Source organism: Triturus cristatus, chromosome 3_1, assembly GCF_964204655.1.
Source record: "Triturus cristatus chromosome 3_1, aTriCri1.1, whole genome shotgun sequence".
Classification (NCBI taxonomy): domain Eukaryota; kingdom Metazoa; phylum Chordata; class Amphibia; order Caudata; family Salamandridae; genus Triturus; species Triturus cristatus.
In genome coordinates, this window is record NC_140583.1 from 34,785,651 (window position 1) to 34,809,062 (window position 23,412).

The window sequence follows — 23,412 nt, forward strand, 5'->3', positions numbered from 1 at the left end:
CACACATATATCGCATACTAAGCATGACCACGGTGAGCACAGTTTCACTTCTTGCTTGGCACCTACTGATGTTTACATCCATTAAGTGTACCTCATAAATGTATTCATTCAGGTATAGGTTATTGCGACAAACAGCGGCAAAGACAACAGACCTGACAACCGGAAGGGCCTTCTCAGTCACTGGTGAGTTTTACAAGCCCTTCACTTGTGCGTCTGTTCATCACCGCACTGACGCACTTTTCATTCACGTGTCCGTTCATTACCACACTGACGCACTTTTCATTCACGTGTTCACAATAAAATACTCACAAGCACAACAAACAAATGCAAGATACGTTTAAAAGACTAAGAGTAAAAGAAAGAAAAACGCTACTGCATAATCATGGCAGGCATGTGCTGGTGATAACAAATAAAGACAAAATTAAACATAATACTGCGCTGGTCTATTGTAATGCTATTATACATACTGTGTTATTGTTTTAAAATTCCAACATGGCTGCCACACTCAGAAATAACATGTCAGCCATCTTGGAACAGTAGAAAAATACACAGATTGTGTACTAACAATCCAGCATGAAAGGCATATCTAATTTAGAGAATGATGTGCACAATATATAGGTCAGGTCCCTGCCTTTCCCATCATTTTTTATATTAAACTGATCAGCCCTACTGCACCTGTCATACAGAACGTTTCCCAATAAACCAATCGGGCCTGTAGCAGCGACAAGTCACCACAAGCGACTCAGGCCTGAAGCATTGGGCAGAAGCTTCCGACAAGGTAACCAGCTGGCATACCGTCTTGAAATGCCAAGTATTTGTACAATCACAGTTGGCAAAACAATATAGGGCTCCTCTTAAGAGGCCCTAACCAAGATTATCACAGTGAGGTTTTCCTCAGGATCCGGTTAACCAGCATAAAAACCCTTTCTTAATAGGATAATCTGTGAGAAAATATCTGTCTCCAGGTATTCCACACTGTATAATAACAACTCAACATTAACGGCCTATTGGCCTTGACATATGCTTTTCACAATAAATAAGTCATGCCCACCATAACAAATAGGTCAGACCTTTGACTTCTGAAATAAGGCTTTGTAGTTGGCAGGTTCAGGCTGGGACAGAAAATAGGCCTGTGCACCAGAAGAAAATTGGGCCCCATAAGTTATTTAGAGAGCTCAGAAAGTGGCCCATTTTCCACATGGGTCAGCTTCAAACTTGTAAAGACGCGACGCGCTGTGTAACTGTTTTGCAGGGTATGGAAGACGCCATTGATTTGAGCTTGCTGCAGGCAGTGTTTGTTTTAATATCAGGGAAATGAACAGTAAAAACCGCCACAACAACTCTCAAAAGAGGCCAACAAACAGACAAAAACCTGGCCCACACAGTGACCTGTCAGGAGCAGCCCATCGGGCACTTCCTGTTTGACCTATAGGCCAGCCCGACCCTGATAGGTTGTCACCATAAACAAATCAGGGCTGAGAAGGCATAGTGTGAAAACCAAACACTCTTTGGAGGAAGCAGACACATGCCCAAACAAGCACTCTGTGGAGGAAGCAGACACCTGCCCTAACAAGCACTCTTTGGAGGAAGCACACACCTGCCCTAACAAGCACTCTGCAGAGGAAGCACACACCTGCCCAAACAGGCACTCTTTGGAGGAAGCAGACACCTGCCCAAACAAGCACTCTGTGGAGGAAGCAGACACCTGCCCTAACAAGCACTCTTTGGAGGAAGCACACACCTGCCCTAACAAGCACTCTTTGGAGGAAGCACACACCTGCCCTATGGAGGAAGCAGACACCTGCCCTAACAAGCACTCTTTGTAGGAAGCACACACCTGCCCAAACAAGCACTCTGTGGAGGAAGCAGACACCCAAGGCAGGGGCGGCTTAGCAGTCCGGTCACGGCTCAAGGAGGGGCTGATGGGCACGGGAGTCACGGCTCCGGCGAGGGAAAGAACACCACAGTCCAGCGGTAGGCGAGTGAAGGTCAGTATGAGCCCAATGGTCCTGGGGCTCAGTTCAGGGGGCAAACTTGCTTCCAGGCCCTTGGAGATCGTTTTTGAAAGCACAAGGTTCTTGCAATATAAATGAAGCAAAGTCTTAGTAAAGGGCTCCTCTTCTCTCCTTTGGCAGCAAGGTCACCACTGCAGGCCAGTCCCCCAGGATAGGGACAGTCTTCCTCCGTACAGCTTTCCTGGCGCCTCCTCCTCAGGCATAGATTCTTCTTGGTTGAAAGCGGATCTGATTTCTTAGGAGCAGGGCTCCTACATTTATACTACATTTCTTTTGTTCTCCCAGGCCAGGGGGGCCCTTGCCTAGTTCAGTCCAGTTCTGGAGCACTTTGTTGACGCGATGCAGGCTTATTCTTTCAGAGTGCAGGGCAGAGTCATCAGGCGCTCCACAGGGGGCGGAGCCAGCATTGTGGTGGCAGAGCACAGTCCTATTCAGACAGTGGCGTAGCTAGAGCTTGTGGCGCCCGGGGCTATCCCTCAGATTGCCGCCCCGGTGGGGGGGAGGGGGGGGGGGGGAAGAAAGGACAGCACGCACTTGAAAGAGGTCCGAGAGACACGTTGTATCGCCGCTAATAGTTACCTCGATCATGCAAGTTACATGCACATACATGACACGATCCAAGGCTACACAGTTGAATGCACCAGTGACCGGCAGTACAAAGGAGGACACACAGACTGCATGATCTATCTGGGGACTCAGAAAAACCACATGCGACATCTATCAGAAAGCTGCGTGAACGATTACCTGGTAATCACCTCAGCACAATGTAAACATGCACATACATGACACTGTTCGGGGATCCGTCATTTACAGCTGACAATAAATGTCCAAACATCATGGTCCCCCCCATTAAAGCAGTGGGGCCGTGCACAAACGTGATGTGCTCTGAGGACCCAGAGCCAACTTAACAGTGTCGAAGCCTGTAATTCTTTATCTTTCAAAAACAGCAAATTAATTATTCACAGGGAATGACTCACTGTGTGCCCTTAGAACTAAACTCAGCACAAAGGGGTCAGTCAGCTCCACAACCTTGCCAACACAGACCAGATACAAAGCCCGCTCTGGTGGCCCAATGGCAACAACCAGGGATCACGCCCTGTCATTACTTCTAAGCAGCAGCAACCAACTCCCTGGGACCCAAAGCCAGCTTGTAATAGTGCATCTCTCCTTAAGAGCAGCCTCAGCACACACATGGTGCACAGCCTACCCAGGGGCCCAAAGCTAAAATACAGGGAGTGGGGACACATTGTCATCACAATCCTTAAACACAGCTGTAGGGGCCATGGGAATATGTTCAACCCTATCCAGGGACTCCGTGAATAATCAGAAGAAACAAGAAACATTACATTGTTCTGCAATTTTGTTTTCACATTACTTTCATGGTAACCAAGTGTTAAAAGTCCGCAAAAACAGTAGAATCATAATAACGTGTTTAGTATGGAACGCCAAGGCTGTGTAACACACGTCCCTGTAACACACGTCTTCAGCTGCCTCCCAGACCCTAATGTAGGCATGGCAGAACCAAGGTCTGGAGAAAAATAACCACTTAAAAGAAGTCCGGATATGAAGTAAGTTATGTGTGCTTTTACGCATGTGTGTTTCAAAATGTCCACGGCTCAATCATTGGACAGTGGTAGCTTGCTACTACTGGTATCGCTCTACTCACAGACATCCGGGAATAAAGCCCTTCATCAGATCCCTTACGCATTTCAAAAGGTTCATAACCTTAGTGGACACAGACCTGGATGCGCCTAGACAACTGCTGACTAACTGGAGCAATCACACTGGCAACCTGCAATCACAACTGGAGCTCTCGTAACCTAGGCCCTGGTGCCCTGGGATCAGAGAATACCAGGTTCTTCTCTTGTATCTTGTATCTCAATCTTTTGTGTTCCTTTCCTCTCACAAGCCAAAATGCTTAAGGTAAATAGCTCACACAACATTCAACTCTCTCTAGAACTCTAGGCTCTACAGATGAATGCATTATTTAGGAAGAGAGAGATGAAAGGCTTGCCTGTGCTCGCAGGTAAATGTATCAATGAGAGAATGGAAGCAGAGAGGTCAGTTTATCCCTGCTGTTTCCTGAGGAGAATTACAAGAAGACATCAACATAAGGGCAGGGTACAGACTGACATTTACCCAGAGACAGGTGCAATAGCCCACATGTCTAACTGGCGCTAACAGCACAGCCACCACTTGCTCAGATGAAGACTTATTCCACACTCAATGCTTACAGTACAAGTATCACTCATATGTCACAGATAGCAAAAGTACTACTTACGTGCCACAGTGACCACAGCTATCATCACATGTCAAAGGCAGCTGATTAGTACCATTCATCTGATCATTGCCTTGCTCTTCTGGTTAATTTCTTACTCAGTACAAACAGCAAATCTATCCTTTAAGGTTTTTGTCAGCAGAGCTACTCTCACCAGACAACAGAGCATTCCCAAACAAGTTACAGGGAGCAAAGCTATGCCTTAATAGCAGCTGAGCTATCCCTGGATAGGTGATTGTCCTTCTGACAATCTGTCCGCACGGTGTCTAAGCAACTAGGGAACAGGGAACCAGTGAACAAGAGGGGTTCGGGAGCTAATGCTTTCAGAATGGCGTTTGGAGTAAGAGAGACTCTCATACTTTAGTGGGACAGGTAAAACAAAGGAACCGGGAGACGCAATACTTGGAGACAGACAGACCTCAATATTGAGCGGCTTTAGGCTGGGAAACATCAGGCAGAGTAGAAATGGAAGGCTAGAACAAGACAACAGAGACAATGAAAGCAAGAGACAGGCCAGTTCCAACTACAAGGATACAGGCAAATAAGAACCTAGGGTGGAATGTTTGAATTTGAACCTAGATGAGGAACAATGCATACCAAAGGAGAAACATAAAATCCACAAATATTGCACTAGAATGACTCTTACATCAACCACCTGTGTCATTTAGAAGGGCACATGGCATTACGTTCAAACAACACTACCATAGCTGACACTAATTAGGGGGAAGGATTCAAGGCCCTAACCTCCACTGTGAACCACCATGCAGAACCCCCAAACACACTCAACATTAACACAGGTTAGGCTGGAAAGTGTCAAGAGTCTCTCCTCCCCCCCAACTCCATTTATAGAACAGCTCTATGAGGATAACCAATGTCTTCCAAGCCAGCCACTCACATTAATGTGATTCAGTTCCTCTACTGGAAAACCTCTGACGGATGAATCACAAACGCAGACTGATGTCTGCATAAAGTGCCGAGGCCAAGTAATTGGCTAACTCTGAACCATATCTGGCAGGTCAACATAACAGAACTGCTGCTACACATGCTAAACCTCTTCTCTGTGTGTTTGGAAACGTTGCATACCAGCTGTCCATACTGTCCCTATGCTGTGTGTGAATTAGCGAAGCTTTAAGAGACCGTTCCACTTAAAAAAAAAAAAAGAAATCAAAATGACTGTCCTTGTCAATTTTGTTTTATATTTAGCTGCTTACAATTGTGTTTCCATTATTTTTTTAATAACATTTCCCAAATTAAGCTTGAATATTGACGTTCAAACAGTTTGAATCAAACTTCTATGTAGGTACACCAGGAATACACTGTTGTATGTATCAAGTCTGCATCATCTAGGGCTGTAAGGGCACAGCCTGTCACCATTTCACATAATTATATTAAAAAGTAACGAAGAAAGCCTTTGTGTGCAAGGATAAACGTTTCCTGTCTCTGTCCCCATTTCTCTCACAAGAGGAACCTAATAGACAAGAACTGCGCCGGGGCTTACCTGTTTGAATGAAGCTCCCCTCACGCTACATTCCACAAACAGTGCTCCAGGTTTAAATGTCCCGTCCTCGCAAGCACCAGGAGACCCCAAGCCAAGGCACCCCAAGCTCCGCTGCACAGCGCCATCCACAGGAAGCGCAAGCACTATTTTGTGTCCCGACCCGGACCAGACCCCAGGCGGCGCGCACAATGAACCCGGACGCCTCCGCCCAGCGTGCAGTCAACCTTGCAGAAGCTCGTGCGACGTCACGGGCCTATGCTAGGTGGTGGTGGCGGCGTGCGTACGCTGCAGGCAGCAGTTGCAAGCAGCAGGTGGCGGTGCGCATGCGCTCGTACTTCAAACAAGGCCGCGCGAGTGGCACTGGTGGCCCATTGCAGTGGCCTTTATAATTTATTTGGGGACGCTGACACTACTGTAACAGTAGTGTCAGATTCCCCAAATAAATTATAAAGACCGCCGCAACGGGCCACCAGTGCTGCGCGACCGCCACCCCAAAAATAGTGCCGCCTGGGGCGGACCGCCCCCCTCTTAGCTACGCCCCTGGAATCAGGTGAGTGAGATGGGGCGTGAGAAGATGGGATGAAATGGGAAAAGGGAGGGTGGGGAAGGGAGATGCAATGGTGACTGAAGTGTAATGGATGGAATGTGATGGGAGAATGGTGGGATGGAATGCAATGGGATAGGGGATGGGAAAGTAAAAGGGAAGGGGTGGTCTTTGGGATGGGCTATGATGCGAGGTGATTTGATGAGATGAGGAGAGGGTAGGTGGGGTTGGGGTTTGATCTTGTAGCGTTCGGATGGGATGGATTGAGAAGATGGTGAGGTGGGATTTGATGCAAATGGGATGGGGTGGGGTGAGATGTGAGGGAAGAAATGAGATGTGAGGGTAAGGGATGAGATGGGCATGGTGGGGGTTTGGTTTGATGGGACAGGGTAGGGTTGTGGTATAGGGTGGGACAGGAAGGAGTGGGCCAGGGTGGAATGAGGTGTGATGAGAAGGCAGGGTACAGTGCTGCATGGTAATTGTTACTTCAATGCTGCACACTGGAGAACTGAATGTCAGCCTTGGATACATGGAGAATGTGAGAAAGGACAATTGTAAGAGCACTTTTCAAAAACTTCAAATAAATAAGAGTTATTGGCACCTGAAGCATTACTACAATAACAGTAAATTGGATTTTTTTTCAAATTAAATAACATATTCTATAATTACTTACAGAGTGCTCTGGTTATCAACCTTGAAAGGATGAAAGGCTAAGATCCACTTTACTGCGATTCAAACTTCTGACCTGCAGGTAAAACTAGAGGTCTTAACTTGCTGGGCCTTCTTGCTGGCTGCGGACGTATTACCACTCCTCCACCCACTCCTTCCGCATCGTAGTGCAGTGTGTGCACATTTTGAAACATAACTAATCAGTCCAGAAAGAAGTGTGGAGGAGCTATTCAGTTTCACAGTCCCGCAGGTTTTATATTACTAAAGAGAGAGAACGCACATATTAGCCCCACCTTCAGGGGCTGGAGCCTACTTCTGCTGCTAAATTAGCTGGGGTAAGGCTGGTTTTGGATATTCGCGCTGAAGAGGAGAGAAAGAGTTGATTTGCTGCAGAAGACGCAGGGCCTGCGCCACTAAAACATTTTAGCAATGCAGTGATCCAACCTCACGAGTGGGCGGTGGGGAGGGCAAAAGTTTAAGCATTATCAAAATTTCACAGGCACTTTTGTAAAATGCGAGGCATTTTTATAAAAGTGTTGATATTGTGATTTTTTTTGCAATCATGACATCCTGAAGGGTTTGATTGACACCTTAAACAATAAGCATGCTAAATCTATTCATCGGTTTCTATGAAATGGTAAATGCAATTCATCCCGAAAGTTTCCAACAGTCAGTTTATGTGGCATTTAACCGTTTTCCTATGAAATCACATACAACCCTGTGGAGCAGGTAGGCACAGACTATGGCTGGTGCTTTGAAGAGACAGCCATTGTCACTTGGTGCTGTGTATCTGTGAAAGCATGCAGAACTTCCACAGATCTGACCCAGTGATGGCTTTCTGTGATCTCACTTCCAAGCAATCACCTGCTCGCACACAATCACCAGGCCTCGGGTCATCTACTGCATGCATTAGCTAGGCTGTGAAACAGTGGCGGTCTGTAGCCAATCAGTTCATGGACTGTCCAGTGCATCACACGTGAAAAACTATTTCAAGATGTTATGCACCTACCACATGTTTACTGCAGAATGTGTAACGTCATGCATATGGTTGCTAGATATCACAGCTCAACACTGACACACAGGTTCACCATAAACCCATGGCAAGTTTAATTCAAGAAACTAAAGAAGCTATAAACATATCACAAACACACCCTCCTTCACCCCCACTCAGTGGAGTGTGAACACGGAAGCACATTGGAGCAACTGTGCTTATAGCAGAACTCACAAAACGTATTTTTTTTTTTGGGCATATTTATATAGCGCAAACTCGACCCGAAGGTATTAGAGCCAGGGCCGGCTTAAGTGCTGGTGGCGCCCTGTGCGACAATGTTTGTTGGCGCCCCCCCAATGACCACCTCCACCACCACAGGTATCTCTCGCTAGCACCCTTTAACAGTGACCAAGTCTCCATAACCACACTCTCTCAGATGCACTGAATTAGTTATAGCGCCACTCATACCAGTGTAGGGTGTCCGAGCACTTTGCATCACACACACATTACACAGAGACAATCAATCATACGTGTGTAAATCAGTGTAGGAAATGTTACATAAGCCAAAGGACTAAAAGTGTAGGAGTCACATGTCATCCATACTGATAGGCAGTATAGTTTAAGAGTGCTTGGTGTGGAGAAGCACAAACTCCGAGGCGAAAATGAAACCGCATGGTTGGGAGTTTTCTTTAATAATAAGAATCGATTTCAAGCCAAATTAACCCTTTTTGCAACATTAATTAATGTTCTAATAATGTATACTTTGCAGTCTGTATGCAGTTCCAGGATGAAAGTTAATACCTCACTGTTCTATATTAGGACTTTAAGTTATAAATTGCAAGTAACAAAAGGATGTCTCTTTTGAAAGCAGTAACCTGCTGATCTGTTTACATCATACCCACTCTGTAATCTACTTGGTACACGTTCTCTGCAGCAGGCATATTAACCCTCTGCACTAACCACCTAAATCAAAACCTCAACTATACAAAATGCTGATCTCTCGCCAGGAAGGTAATTAATCACACGAGTTATCTTGACATTTATGTGAGGCCTGGTAATTGTGGGGGGGGGAGAAAGAGAAACGCTGCAGCAGGTGGTTCAAAAGCAATAAACTTTCAAACACGGCGCCCCCAGGAAGCCAGCACCTGGTGTGGTGACCTCGAGGCTCGAACTCTGGTTTCCAGCACCAAAGGCGGCAGTTTAGGCCGGCCGACGGACCACATCTTCTCCCCTTCATCTAACATCACTTACTTGCGCCCGGTGTTCTCAGAAAGTGCCGTGGAGGGTCCTCTGGTCTCTGCCCTGCCTGTAGGTACATCGCTTTACCTAGACTCGCAGATTTGTATTGTATCTCCTCTCTGCCTGCAGCTCCGTCGCCGTCGGCCTGCCACCACCTCCGCCCGGATCGCTGTCAACCTAGCAGAAGCGCTCGTGTCCTTCGACGTCACGGGCCTATGCTAGGTGGTGGCGGTGCGCATGCGCTTGCATTTCAAAGAGGGCCGCGCGCGCGGCACTGGTGGCCCGTTGCGGCGGCATTTATAATTTATTTGGGGATACTGACTGACGCTACTGTAACAGTAGTGTCAGTGTCCCCAAATAAATTATAAAGGCCGCCGCAACGGGCCACCAGTGCCGTGCGGCTGCCGCCCCAAAAATAGTGCCGCCTGGGGCGGACTGCCCCCACCGCCCCCCCCTAGCTACGCGCCTGTTTCAGAGTCCAGGTGCACTCCTCCCACCCATCTAGCTGCCAATCTTCCTATTCACCTCTAGGCTACCTAGCCCTGCCCACCTAGGCTTCCCCAGCCCTGTCACTCACACAAGCCAGACGGCAGATACACATCACGCAGAGGCGGGCTGAAATGGTTAGGCAAGCAAAGGCCAACTTTCTAAAAGTGGCATTTGCAAACGCAGAATATTAAAATAAACCTTACTAAAAGATGTACCTTATTATTCTGAGTTCAGGCATACTAAACTCGATTTTCTACCATGTTCCCTGGATCGGTTAGGATCATAGGATGTAACAATCTTAACAGCCCATTCTGGCCTATGAGAACAGGGTAGCCTTACAATAGTGAAAAACGAAAATGGCTGTAATTCACTATTAGGACATGCCACACACATCAGGGCTTGTCCTACCTACAATGCACCCTGCCCTTGGGCCTACCATAGGGGTGACTAACATGAAGTTAAGGGAAGGTTTAGGGACTGGCAAGTGTGTGCACTTGCCAGTCAGCATGTCAGTACCAGACTGCACGCAGGTTCTGCAATGGCAGACCTAGACACATTTTACCAGGCCGCTTCTGTGGGTGGCACAACCAGTGCTGCAAGCCCACCAGCAGCATTTGTATTTACAAGCCCTGGGCACTCCTGGTGCACTTTACTGGGGTCTGACAGTAAACCAAATAAGCCAATCATGGAATCCAACCAACATATACATTTTACATAGGGAGCACTTGCACTGTGGCACTGGTTGGCAGTGGCACAGTGCGCTGAGCGGCCAACACCATAAAAACACATGAGGCACAGCGACAAAAAGTGGAAGGGAGACTCACGCCAAGGTGCCAGGTCTAACAATTCACAACCCTGTTGTAACTGTGATGTTGTACGTACATAGCGCACAACCAGTCATCAGATCGGCCTCGCAGCACTTCTGCTGGATAGAGACCGTCAAACCCCTCCCAGAGACTGGGCAGATTTTACACTCCAAGCTGAGATGTAAACTGCAATACATTGTTTATGAATGTACATGTATGTACAGCAAACACTGCACACTTCCAATAGCATCTAGGCGCTTTGGGATGAAAGTAACCGGGTGATGCATGTGTGCATATCTAATCACCAGGTCATGTGCACACTGTGAACTTATGAATACATGTACATATTTGCTCAGCAATGGAACATACATGAAGGAAAGCAGAGTGTGCACGTCTCGTTTATATCTGAAACTCATACGAAGTCAAACACAGTGTTTCGATGCCCGTCAAGAAGCTCTCTGCGCTATGATCTTGGTTGTATCCAGCGCGTGAACGTGGAGTTATTTATTGCACCGCACAGTTAAACCCCTGTTTCTATCAGTGTTCTGCAGGGACGTCTCCCAGCCTCGGCACCGCCCACAAAACAGAAATACAATAACGATCTTCACAGAGACAAGATGAAAAATCTATGGATTTCATTTGACTTTCTCGTACTCAAACAGCTTAAAACGACTTCAAGTGACTGATTTGAGCCCTTTGTGCTGTCCGTGCGGCTCGGGTTATATCTCCATACGCTCGAATATCACGACCAGAGTTGGTAAAATTCGATGAGCACCAGCCACACGCCAAGGGGGGCCCCGGGTATGGCCCCACGGCAGGGCCCCGGGTATGGCCCCACGCCAGGGCCCCGGGTATGATCCCACGCCAGGGCCCCGGGTATGGCCCCACGCCAGGGCCCCGGGTATGGCCCCACGTCAGGGCCCCGTGTATGGCCCCACGCCAGGGCCCCGGGTATGGCCCCACGCCAGGGCCCCGGGTATGGCCCCACGTCAGGGCCCCGTGTATGGCCCCACGCCAGGGCCCCGGGTATGGCCCCACGCCAGGGCCCTGGGGATGGCCCCACGCCAGGGCCCAGGGTATGGCCCCACGTCAGGGCCCCGGGTATGGCCCCACGTCAGGGCCTGAGTATGGCCCCACGCCAGGGCCCCGTGTATTGCCCCCACGTCAGGGCCCAGGTATGATCCCACGTCAGGGCCCCGGGTATGGCCCCATGCCAGGGCCCCGGGTATAGCCCAACATCAGGGCCCCGGGTATGGCCCCACGTCAGGGCCCCGGGTATGGCCCCACGTCAGGGCCCCAGGTATGGCCGCACGTCAGGGCCCGGGGTATGATCCCAGGTCAGGGCCCCGGGTATGGCCCCTCGTCAATACCGTAGAAGCGCAGGGTACGACCACTCTCCGGCCGGCTAGAGGTGCCCCAAGCTGCGCTACTCTGGTATCACTCCTGCTACTCACAGTGGACCTTTGACCTCTGACTTACTATGAAAGCCCTGATGAAGTTCACTGACAATTGAACGAAACGCGTTGGCTGGAGCTGTACGTTGATGCAGCGACTCTGATCTTTTATAATAAAGGGGAGACCGGAAAGGAACGTTTGGCCCTATATATATTGTATTATCGAGTCCTGGAAGTGAAGGCAGTGGGAACCACTCCAAAGATTCTTGCTCTGTGCTGCAGTTGCCCAAACACACGCAGGCGCAGGATTTGTTGTGCACACTTGTGTGGAATGTTGAAATATCGATACACAAGGATCGAAGCAGTGAGGTGCGGCTGTCATGGTCCGCCCTCCTTCTGCGGGTTTGTTTATATATTTTTGTAATTCAATATTGAAACAGTTCTAGATAAATAGTTATGATAAAAGCTTTCCTTATTTATGCAGTCACCTATATACACGTTAAACATAGAATATTATACCCATAAGTAATATGTACATTTTAAAGCAGAAATAATCAATATCTGTAGATTTATAAACAGAATGAGTTTGTAACATACAAAAGAGCTACTCGCGATCGCATCAGAAGGAGTGAACCTGAAAGCTGCCCCTCCATGAGGGGGCTGAGGGGGTGCAGGCGGTGAGCCCGTTACCCCGGTGGCAATGATGTTTACCTATCCTCCTCGAGGTAGGAATGGGGTACGCCCCCATCTCTAGACATTCCATGGAGGCTCGTGCACCCTGAAACCAGGTGCATCCTCAGCCCCCCAGGGGGGCGAGACCCCCTCCTGAACTTGGTGGGGGCTATAAGTAAGGGTTCGCCTAATCTGGCCTCATAGATATGAAATCCCTGGGTTGACGTGGTTGTAGGGGCTTCTGACCCCCCCCCCCCCCCTGTTAAGTTATTGATGACACTCTACTCCAGTTTCTCGCAGCGGCGTTAGACCCCCCTCCCCTACCCCCGTGTGCCCCGCCCGTCGCCCTCTCACCCACCCCAGACCCCCAGTAAACCTTCCCACCTACACCAGCTCCTCCCGCGGTGCGCTCCCCACCCTCACACCTCCCCAGCCCACCACAGACACCAGTAGCCCCCCTACCATCTCTCCCACTGGTCCTCCAGCCAGCCCTCCTCATCCTCGCTCGGCTCCATCTCCAGGTGCATGAGGGGGGGCGGGGGAGGCAGCGGCGGCTGCACCCGCGATGCCAGGCGGAGGCGCCTCTGGGACCTTCTGCGGCACTCACAGGGCGTGTGTGCAGGGGAGCTGGGAGCAGCGAGCAGGGAGGGCGCTGGGAGCGCCGTGAGGGGGAGGGAAGGGCTGAGTGCAGGGCCGGGACTGGATCAGGTCCGATGCAGGCCGGGGGCCTGGTGCAGGACCGGTGCAGAACCGGCAGGAGGTTCAGGTATGATGCAGGGCGGGGGCATGGTGCAGGGTGGGGGCTGAGTGCAGCACCGGGGCCGGTGCAGGGCCGGCAGTAGGTTAGGTTCAGGTCCGATGCAGGCCGGGGGCATGGTGCAGGACCGGTGCAGACCTGGCAGGAGGTTCAGGTATGGTGCAGGGCGGGGGCAAGGTGCAGGGTGGGGGCTGAGTGCAGCACCGGGGCCGGTGCAGGGCCGGCACTGGATCAGGTCCGATGCAGGCCGGGCGCATGGTGCAGGGTGGGGCAGGGCGGGGGCATGGTGCTGGGTGGGGGCAGGACCGGGGCAGGTGGAGGTCGGGGACCTGGTGCACGACCGGTGCAGAACCGGCAGTAGGTTCAGGTCCGATGCAGGGTGGGTGCATGGTGCAGGGTGGGGGCAGGACCGGGGCTGGTGCAGGGCGGGGGCAGGGGCAGGACCGGGGCTGGGGCAGGGTGGGGGCAGGACCGGGGCTGGGGCAGGGTGGGGGCTGACTGCAGCACCGGGGGCGGTGCAATAACCGGCACTAGATAAGGTCTGATGCAGGCCGGGGGCCTGGTGCACGACCGGTGCAGAACAGGCAGTAGGTTCAGGTATGATATAGGGCGGGGGCATGGTGCAGGGTGGGGGCTGAGTGCAGCACCGGTGCCGGTGCAGGGCCGGCACTGGCTCAGGTCCGATGCAGGGGGCATGGGGCAGGGTGGGGGTAGGACCGCGGCAGGGTGGGGGTTCACTGCAGCACCGGGGGCGGTGCAATAACCGGCACTGGATAAGGTCTGATGCAGGCCGGGGGCAAGGTGCAGGAATGAAAGGAGGGGGGGGGGGGGTCAGGGCGAACCTCGCGGGACTGGGGCTGGATATTATTTATGATACAGGCACTCTGCGGGGTGAAACTCTGGGGATCGTGCATGTTGTATGTATGCATGTATGTATGCCTAGCTAAAAGGCAGCGGCGCGCATGGTGGTGCGTTGTCAGGGGTCATAGGTGCACATAAGTGGCTGGCAGCAGACGGGGTGGGATGGGGAGGGGGCATACTTGCCCCGTCGCTTCAGTGATGCTGCCAGACCTTTCCCTACAGTGCTCAGCCGGCAGCCCCTACAGCTCTCCTGGGGAGGAGGGTGTGGGTGGCGCATGCATTGGCATGCAGGAGGGGCTGGGTGCAGGTCACCGGGTAGTATCAGGGCTGGACCCTCCCCAGCCCACCCCTGCCTCTCCACAAGAGACGCTGTTGGTCCTGTCTGGGAATAGAGCGCTGTTATCTATTTTCTCTTGGTAGTGGGGGTGGGGGGCGGGGGTCCGGCTCTGCTAGGGTATCATGTTAGCTAGCCCTCCCCACCCCCTCGGTGGGTAGCAGAGATGCTGGCAGTACCCACGGGCAGCTTTGATCACACTCCAGCCCCGCAGCTCGTCCACACTGCAGAGAGTTCATTAAAGATGCATGGAGTCAGCGGTCATAGAGAGTGCAGGGGGACAGCCAGGGACAGCTGGGAGGGGGAGGGACAGCCAGGGACAGCCAGGAGCAGCAAGGGACACTGGTACAGCCAGACGGAGTCAGAGACTGCCAGAGGGAGCCAGGGACAGCCAGGTAGCGCAAGAGCCTGCCAGGGGGAGGCAAGGGGAGCCAGAGACTGCCAGGGAGAGCCAGAGATAGACAAGTGGAGCAAGAGACTGCCAGGGGGAGACACGGAGAGCCAGAGACTGCCAGGGGGAGTCAGAGGGAGCCAGGGACTGCCAGAGGGAGAGGCAGAGTCAGAAGTTCACAGGCAAGGAGAGGCAAAGCCAGAGACAGGCAGGCACAGTAAGTCCTGAGGGAGTAAAGGGCAGTGGTCACTGTCAGGTCAAGGGAGTGACACAAGTACTGCCAGGGACAGCCTCGTACAGAGTTGAAGAAATAAGACAGCCTCGGAGAAGAGGCAGTGCCAGAGAGACACAGGTAGGCACAGCAAGAGAGAGGCTGAAAGATGTTGGCGGTCCTGGAAGCCAAGAGGTGCGAGCAGGGCCAGGCGGTGAGACAGGTACTACTGCCACGGAGAGACTGGTACTACTGCCACGGAGAGACTGGTACTACTGCCACGGAGAGACTGGTACTACTGCCACGGAGAGACTGGCACTACTGCCACGGAGAGCATCATAGAGTCAGAGCTATGAGGTAGTCACAGACAAGAAGAAACAGCCAGAGAGAGGCGGGCTCTGCAAGAGAGAGGGTGAGAGATGTATGGAGTCAGTGGTCCAGGTGGAGGTAGAGACAAGAGGCGCGGGCACGGCCAGGTATTGGCTGGGAGACGCCAAGCCATGGACCACCAGGCACAGCCAGGCAGACGGACATTTTGCCTGCCCTTTGCATAACTTAGTCAACCAAGCACGCTGACTGGAATTATGTGAAAATGAGGAACAAAGTTACTTGGTTGTCTAAATTATGCGACAAGGACAGGCAAATTATAGAATATGCAAAAAGAACAATTGATGGACAGAATGCAGAACAATTTCATACATTCAGCCCAGTACAGAGATCTGGGCCTAAATCCATCGTTTTTTAGCTCACCATATGCAAATGAGTTTCTTTTTATGAGTCTTATATGAATCGGGTATCAGAGGCTTTACAGAGCACCAGTTGCGTTACATGGGGACACATTCATCTTTGTTAGGCACGGGGAGATTAAGTGATTTGCCCAGAATCACAGGATGTTCAGCGTCATTGCCGAGACTCGAACCGCCCTAGCCGTGAGGCCACCTCCTCTCGCCTGTGCCTCACGGGAACAGTCCAGCCCGAACTGCACGGCCAGGTCCTCCCTGACAGTATAGAATATGCCACATATTCTGTCGCGTTCCGATCTCAATGTTTTGAATTGTTAATGTAATTTGTTACAACAAAATATACGACACAAATCCGCCTGACGCGCCGACGCACCTGACGCGCTACCAGGTGAAAGTGAAAAACAGAACTTTTTTTAAAGCTGTAAAAATGGATGTTGCTGTATAAAACCAAAACGTGCGTCAGGCCCTACATGTGACACACGCTTCATGCTCGGTGGTGAAATGTGACCACGAGCCTTCCCCTGTGCCACCTCAAACACTTGTATCGGTGCATTCTTGGTGCGTGTGAAGACACGGTGACCAGGGTGTTTTATGTGTACCCCGGACCGATCTACAGGGCCACTCCGGGGAGGGGGTTATAATGAATATTCATCATCGCCTCCCCATAAACCTCACATTCCCTGCTCACTCGAAGGAGGGCTGCTGATGGGTGGTGTACAGTGGCTCTACAACGAACCCACGAATGGCGGAGTGATGTGCTTGAGTTTCTAGGGGTCCACGGAGCGGGCAGTGCTTTCTGAAGCGCCTCAAATCCCACAATATCTCCTTGGGGTTCGGGCGGTAGGGCTGAGCGCCGAGACTGGCTCGTCTCCAGACCACCCCTCGTACAGTGCTTCCTTCAAGTATTCTCATAGTGACAAGTGTTGTATCGTACTTGCTTTGATATAGCGCGTACCACCTCTGACGAGGCGTCGAAGCGCTAGTGCGGGCCCCTGAGTGACCCTGAGACGGCATCTGTCTTGGACCAGCAGCTCCTGTGAAGTTGGGGTGAGGGTCTTGAGCACCCCAGCTTCCTGTGTCCGCATCAGTGTGGTGACACCTGCCTGCATCTCCATGATGCGAGGCCTGCCCTACGAGCAGATGGAGCTCACAGGACACCTCGAGGAGGGGGCCTTGTGCTGTGTGCGCGAGACCCACTCTCGCACGGATGGCCGAGCATTCTCTGTTTCACTTCCGGGTGAGTGACATGTTCTCTCATTCACTTGACATGTGTGATGTCATATGCAACCCGGGGCCCTGGCACTGTGCGCGTGCCAACCTCTATGTGCCGAAATAAATCTTCAGCAGGAAGACAGAAGCCACCAACAGGCAGTAAGGAAGCGGCCGCCCATCCAAGGAACCTTCCAGGCTCCAGGGCATCCGACAGACAAGAGCCCGGAACCCTCCGCTCCTGGCAGTGCTGGGGACTTCAGTCTGCCAGAAAACCTCCGTGCAGGTGTGGAAATGTGGATTTTCCTGATCAGTTATGTCCCCTATCTTGGACCCCAACGGTTCTATGTGCATGTCACAAGTACATGTATGTTCCCTCCAGTTCCAGTTTCCAAAACGCAAACATATGTGCGTCCACCGTCAACATGTTCTCTGTCAGATCCGCCATCAATGGGCTGGATATTCGATTCCTAAGTATGAAAGGCCACCGACTTTATATGGCTAAGTTACTCCATTTTTACAGTTCAGGCAAGTAGGCCCGATCCTGTCCTTAAAGCCTTCCCTGCTCTCTGTCTCTGACAGCTTCAGCTTGAGCTCGCATCTGTATCCATGAACTTTGTCCTACTCCCTGTGCAGCTAACGGTGCCTGCCTCGGCCAGTTTTGCCTGCCTGCCAAGAAGCTGTATTTCACCTTCGAATTATCTACTTTGCTCTTCAGCCGATGCATTCCTGTTCAGTGATTTAGGTAAACATTTCCTCTAAGCTCACAAGCAAAGGACTCGGCCTTTCCGTCCTCCTGCAAGTAATTCATAGCCCTGTTGCCATGGAAAGTTTTCTGCCCCTCGCTTCTCATATAGACACTTAGACGCTTGTACACGCACACACAGTCAGTATAGAATAGATTCTGTCCGAGAGTCTTTTCTTGTGGATAACATAGTTCTCTAAACATAGGATGTTAGATATGATTTGGGATTAGGTTGACTTGACCCCCCAGACTTCTCGTCTCCACATGTAGAGCTAAATGTCAAGTCCCCTTCACCCCCTAGTTGCACGTCAATCACACGTCATGCTGTTGCGCGCGCATCTATGTTAAGTATTATCTTATAGATCCACCTATGCATGATAATCAGAGCCAATCATGTTTCTTTCTGCTCCTTATTACGCCTAGTTTCGATTACGTACCAATATGTCATTTCTCTTATCAATTGTTACGCCTTTTGCATTCATTTCATTGTAATGTATGAACTATAAAAGTTACTTCTTGTCAATAAAGTATTGTACTTCACTTCCTGAACCCTCGTGGTGACGGAACCTGAAGGCCGCCACTCGAGTCGGCCATTTTGGAATAAAGCCCATTCAGAAAATCTCTTATACCACGGATTCTGCCTCTTGTTATTCTGAGCTATTTTACTTTATTTTAGATTCCGTATGAAATTCAGTCAAGGTAAAAAAGAATATTTACCACATAATGGCGCCCGAATAGGGACACTTTCTCATCTCACGCGCCGGCGGTGCGTTGCAGGCCCGGTCTCCTGCCACAGCTGGACGGACCATAAACGCGTACCAGCAGGATTTCCTGTAAGCTCCCTCCGGTCAAGCGGGGGCGACTGAGGCTGCGATCAACCCAGACGAGGCGGTGAGAAGTGCGAAGTATCCCGACCAGAGCCGAGCTGGGAGAGCAAGATCCGAGGTATACAGAGGCCCACCAGGTTTTCGAAATCCCGATGTCCAGAGGGTCCGCTGTCCGCAGTCATCGAGTCCCGTTCATTCTCTGAGGCCTTCCGTTTCAAGGAGCTACTCGGTGAGTACCATCGCCGGGGAGGCGTGTTGACAGCACATAGGTTGTGCCGGTCAAGACGGATTTGGGTACACAAATCCGGTCTGCACTGTTTAGCAGTGTATATGTACTGTTTAGCAGTATATCAAGTATTCCGAAGTATTCAGTTATTGTCAAGAATTCAGCTTGGTGATTAGTCATGCAGACTGTCATCATCGTCGGTCATTTTTAAAATGTTTAATGTTTAAATGTTTAAAGTGTTCAAATGTCTTGCATATTGTGGTATGAATGATTGTTCATTGTTCACCGTTCATTATTGTGTTTTCCGTATTAAGTGAATTCAAGAGTAAGTATCAGATCAGTTGTCGAGATGCCGCTCTTCTCGAAGTTAAGACAGATTACTACCAGAAAAGGGGTGCTCGAAGAAGCAGTTCCTATTCCTCCTAGGGACACCCCAGGGCATTTTATGTATCACAAGCATGGCTTAGATGCCATATTGTTTCTTGATCTATGGGTAGATTATACCAAGGGATTGCCGGAAAGTCAAAGGTGGCCCGCAGCGGGAACCTGGGATGCAGAGTGCATCATGAAAGTGGAGGAAGAGTTATGGAAAAGAAAAGTCAGACAGTCACAGAAAGACGCTGTTGAGTTATGGCGTAAAGAATCTCATAGACGTACAGAAAAAGCACGTAGACAGGAAGAGAGGAGTAAAGAGAGTTCAAAGGAAGTTCAAGAAAATATATTAATTGAGGAAGGTATCCGAGTAAAATCAGAACAAGTAGATAGACAAAGAAACGCTCTTATGAGTGGTATGTATCCCCTCCTAGCCGAAGGACTACCTAAGGCTGTTCCAGAGATGCCAAAAGACTTGCCACCCCCATTATTTCCAATTAAGGTACATCCAAAAGGGCATCCCAGAACCGCAGAAGATGTTTTTCTTTCCTCATATCTAGATGACGCAGCTCCCGAGTATGCTAACCCCACACCACATAGACCGTCTGGCGGAGGGGTTCAACGTCAGGATCAGGTATCTGTCCCCGTGCAACAGCAAGTCCCGACGCGAGCTCCGGCAAGCACGTCTGTTTCCGCATCTGTCCCCGCAGTCGATTCTACAGTGGTATCGACACCTATAGTTGCTGTGTCACGTTCGACGAATCCATTCACACCCGACGCCCCTGAAGGGGCCACGGGAGGTGCAAGCAATACTTTTACGCCACCTAGAATAAATAAACTTATTTTTCAAGAATCAGCGCATTCACGTACACCCAAATTCGTAAGTGAACGTACGCTTAAGGAACTCCTTATAGATTGTAGATATGACCCGGTGGTCGGTAAAGAGGACGAAATGGTCCTGGCATCATTACGTATCAGACGAGCCGCAGAGTATTTAGCGAGGTTACCAGGAATGACTACGCATCTAGATAACATATATCATTTTGTCCAAACAGGGCGAGACCCAGAATGTATTAACAGAGCTATGGAATTCCAGAAAGTAGAGATACAGGGGGAACTGTTACGTTTCCTCATAAACTGCGTGATCAGAAATCAAGACCGTCCGGGGGTAGACCCGAATACAATGCTTATTCTTACAAGATGGAGCCAGAATATATCAGAAGGGAGACACGATAAGAAAAACTGTATAATAGCCATGTGCCGAAAAATCCGTAGAGAAATAGAACGTATTCACGAAGAAAGATTGGAAATAGACGAGTTCGAGCAAGATGAAGTCTCCGAATCAGGGAATTCCGCAAGACAGTCAGAAACCATAGCATACGTAGGCAGAGGAAGATCCTGTGATAATACTAGATGCTTTTCTGATCCCATACACTCTGTATGTCCAAATAATAGCAGAACGTATCCGACGCCTGTAATAAATTTAAAGTCTCCTGAACATCTGTTCCAAGCCGCAGATAAACTACTACGAGAACGAAGGGGTTACCACCTCCTCGATTCCATGGATGAGCAAGAATTGGCCAGATCAGCCGTTCACTGGATTGACAGTCCTGAAAAATACGGTGATGAGACCGTAGCACACACGTTTTTTAACCTTAGTGCAGATGAACAACGTTTAGCTGGAATCTATATGATTCAGCAACTCCTTATATTATATAAGAGCCAACATGCTGACCCTGGTCCTTTACCTGATATATTAACGGAACTACTCACGAACAGATGGAGAGGTTCTAGTAACAAGTTGATTAAAGAAATATTAGTGTCACGTAAACAGTATGTCCTTTTTGTAAATCCGGATTCTTTCCCGCTGCCCCGCAGAGAAAGAACGCCTATTATATGGATAGACAAAATCCCTTACGAGAAGTGCACCCAATAAAAGGCGAAGACAATGAGTTTCACCGTGTATTTGTATACACACCCATATCAAAAATTGAATTGTTAGAAATGAAGAAAGTAGTACCAAGTCATGACAAAGACCCAGCGGGTTTCCACCGAGAAATTAAGGACATGTTGCTGATGGGAGAGTATACCTATCCTGATATTATGACGATATTAAAGGTGCTCTTACCTGCTGGTATTTATGAAAAACTGAAAGAAAAAGAGTGGGAAGTGGGAGACCAAAAGATAGATTGGACAGCATTAGAAACGGAAGAAAAGGCCCGAGCTGCAGGTTCAGGGCTCGGGGATAAAGTCAAAGCATTACCAGGTTTACTAGTACAAGTACTGCCACGTTTGTTAACTACGAAAAAGGAAGATTGGGGTGCAATCACGGCCTGTAAACAAAAGCATGATGAAGACACAAGTGACTATTATGCCCGATTTGAAAAATGTTTTGGAATAAATAGTGGTATAAAAACAAGTAGTGAGTCGTATCCACATTTATTTGTGACAAAATTAGTAGAAAATGCATTACCTCCAGTAAAGAATAGAATATTGAAATTCGAGAGTACCTGGCAAAGTAACACTCCGTCACAAATGCTACAAATGTTACAGTATCATCACAATAGAATTAGAGATGAACAAGAACACGAACAAAGACGTATGAAAGATACAAAAATGAAAATGCTAGTGTCTCAGACAGTACCGGCTGAAGGACATAAAAAGGGTATGACACAGTCCGATTCAGCAGGACCGGTAAAAGGGACATGCAATTATTGCAAAAAGCCAGGTCATTACGTACACGATTGTCCAGTTTTAAAACACAATATCGCCATAGGTAAAACACAAGAAAGATCACGGCCACTCAGACAAGATCAGAATGAACAAGGAGCTATGCCACATTCCCAGGCCATGCCAGCCGCACAACAGCCAATACAGTTTGTGCCAGCTGCACCACCGTTGCCTGTTACTGCCACACAAACCACCACACGACAAATGTATCAGACTGCACAGTATGAATATCCTGAGTATCAGCGTTACGCATGAACCAGCCTAGAGAGGGAAGTTGACTTACCGCTTATCGAGATTCCTGTAGATCAAGAAGGACCTTATGTACATAGTGAATTATTAGGTCAAGATAGAAAATTCTTACTCGATACAGGGGCAAGTCGTACAACTATAAAACGTAGTGAAGTTCCAGGGGCACCCCTCTCAGGCTCTCAAAATGTTTCCCTTGGTTTTTCAGGAAAACCTATTGTTAACGAAGTATCACAGCCTCTTCCACTTACGATAGGACCTTTGACACGAACTACAGATTTATTGCTTACTAAATCATGCCCAGAAAATTTGTTAGGAATTAAAACTCTGAAAGCCCTAGGAGCCATAATATGTTGTTCTCCGGAAGGAATAAGGTTGTTTTTACGTGATTTTAAAGGTCACTATGTGTCTAGAGACATGGATCCCCGACTACAGACTTTACCAGCACATCTATGGGCACAAGGCCCTACTGATGTTGGTTGCATGAACATTACACCATACCGAGTTACACTCAAGGCAGGAGTGGTATTACCACGAATGCGACAATACAAGTTACCGCAAGATGCTGTAGTGGCTTTGCTGAAAATCATTGATGAGTTAATTGCCCAAGGAGTAGTTGTAGAAACAGACTCCAATGTATGTAATTCACCGATAATTCCGATTCTTAAACGAACTGACCCTACTGCTCCGCCAGTATACCGTTTGGTTATTGATTTGCGGGAACTAAACAAGTGCATTGTGCCACAATTTCCTGTGGTCCCCGATATATCATCATTATTGACAGCAATTGATTCCGAAGCAACATTCTTTACTGTAATTGATCTCAAGAATGCCTTTTTTAGCGTCCCAATAGATCCGGAAAGCCAATATTTGTTCGGATTCAGTTTAAATGGGCGCAGCTTTAAATTCTCACGCGCTCCCCAAGGATTCACAGAAAGCCCCAGCATCTACAGCCAAGCACTGAAACGAGAACTTGACAGTATCCACATGCCAGTCAATACTGCACTGCTTCAATATGTCGATGATCTGCTGATCACCGCGAGAAGCGAACCTGAATGTGAAAAGGCTTCTCTGACAGTTTTACATTTTCTAGCCGACAAGGGGCACAAAGTGTCTCCCTCTAAGCTGCAATTCTGTGCCCAGCGAGTTATTTATCTTGGTCACT

The 23,412-nt window shown here is 49.4% G+C and overlaps 1 protein-coding gene across 2 annotated transcripts in view; it reads right to left on the reverse strand.

The window, feature by feature from the left end:
• MAPK8IP1 (mitogen-activated protein kinase 8 interacting protein 1) overlaps positions 1-23,412 on the reverse strand; it is a 529,695-nt gene that overhangs the window by 329,445 nt on the left and 176,838 nt on the right. The window contains exon 1 of one of the 2 annotated variants that reach the window (XM_085646706.1): positions 13,058-13,373. The exons of the other annotated variant lie outside the window; for it this stretch is intronic. Coding sequence (XP_085502832.1) covers positions 13,058-13,122 — 65 coding nt within the window. The 5' untranslated portion in view covers positions 13,123-13,373. Of the gene's footprint in view, positions 1-13,057; positions 13,374-23,412 lie in introns of those variants that run through there. 2 annotated transcript variants of the gene reach the window in all.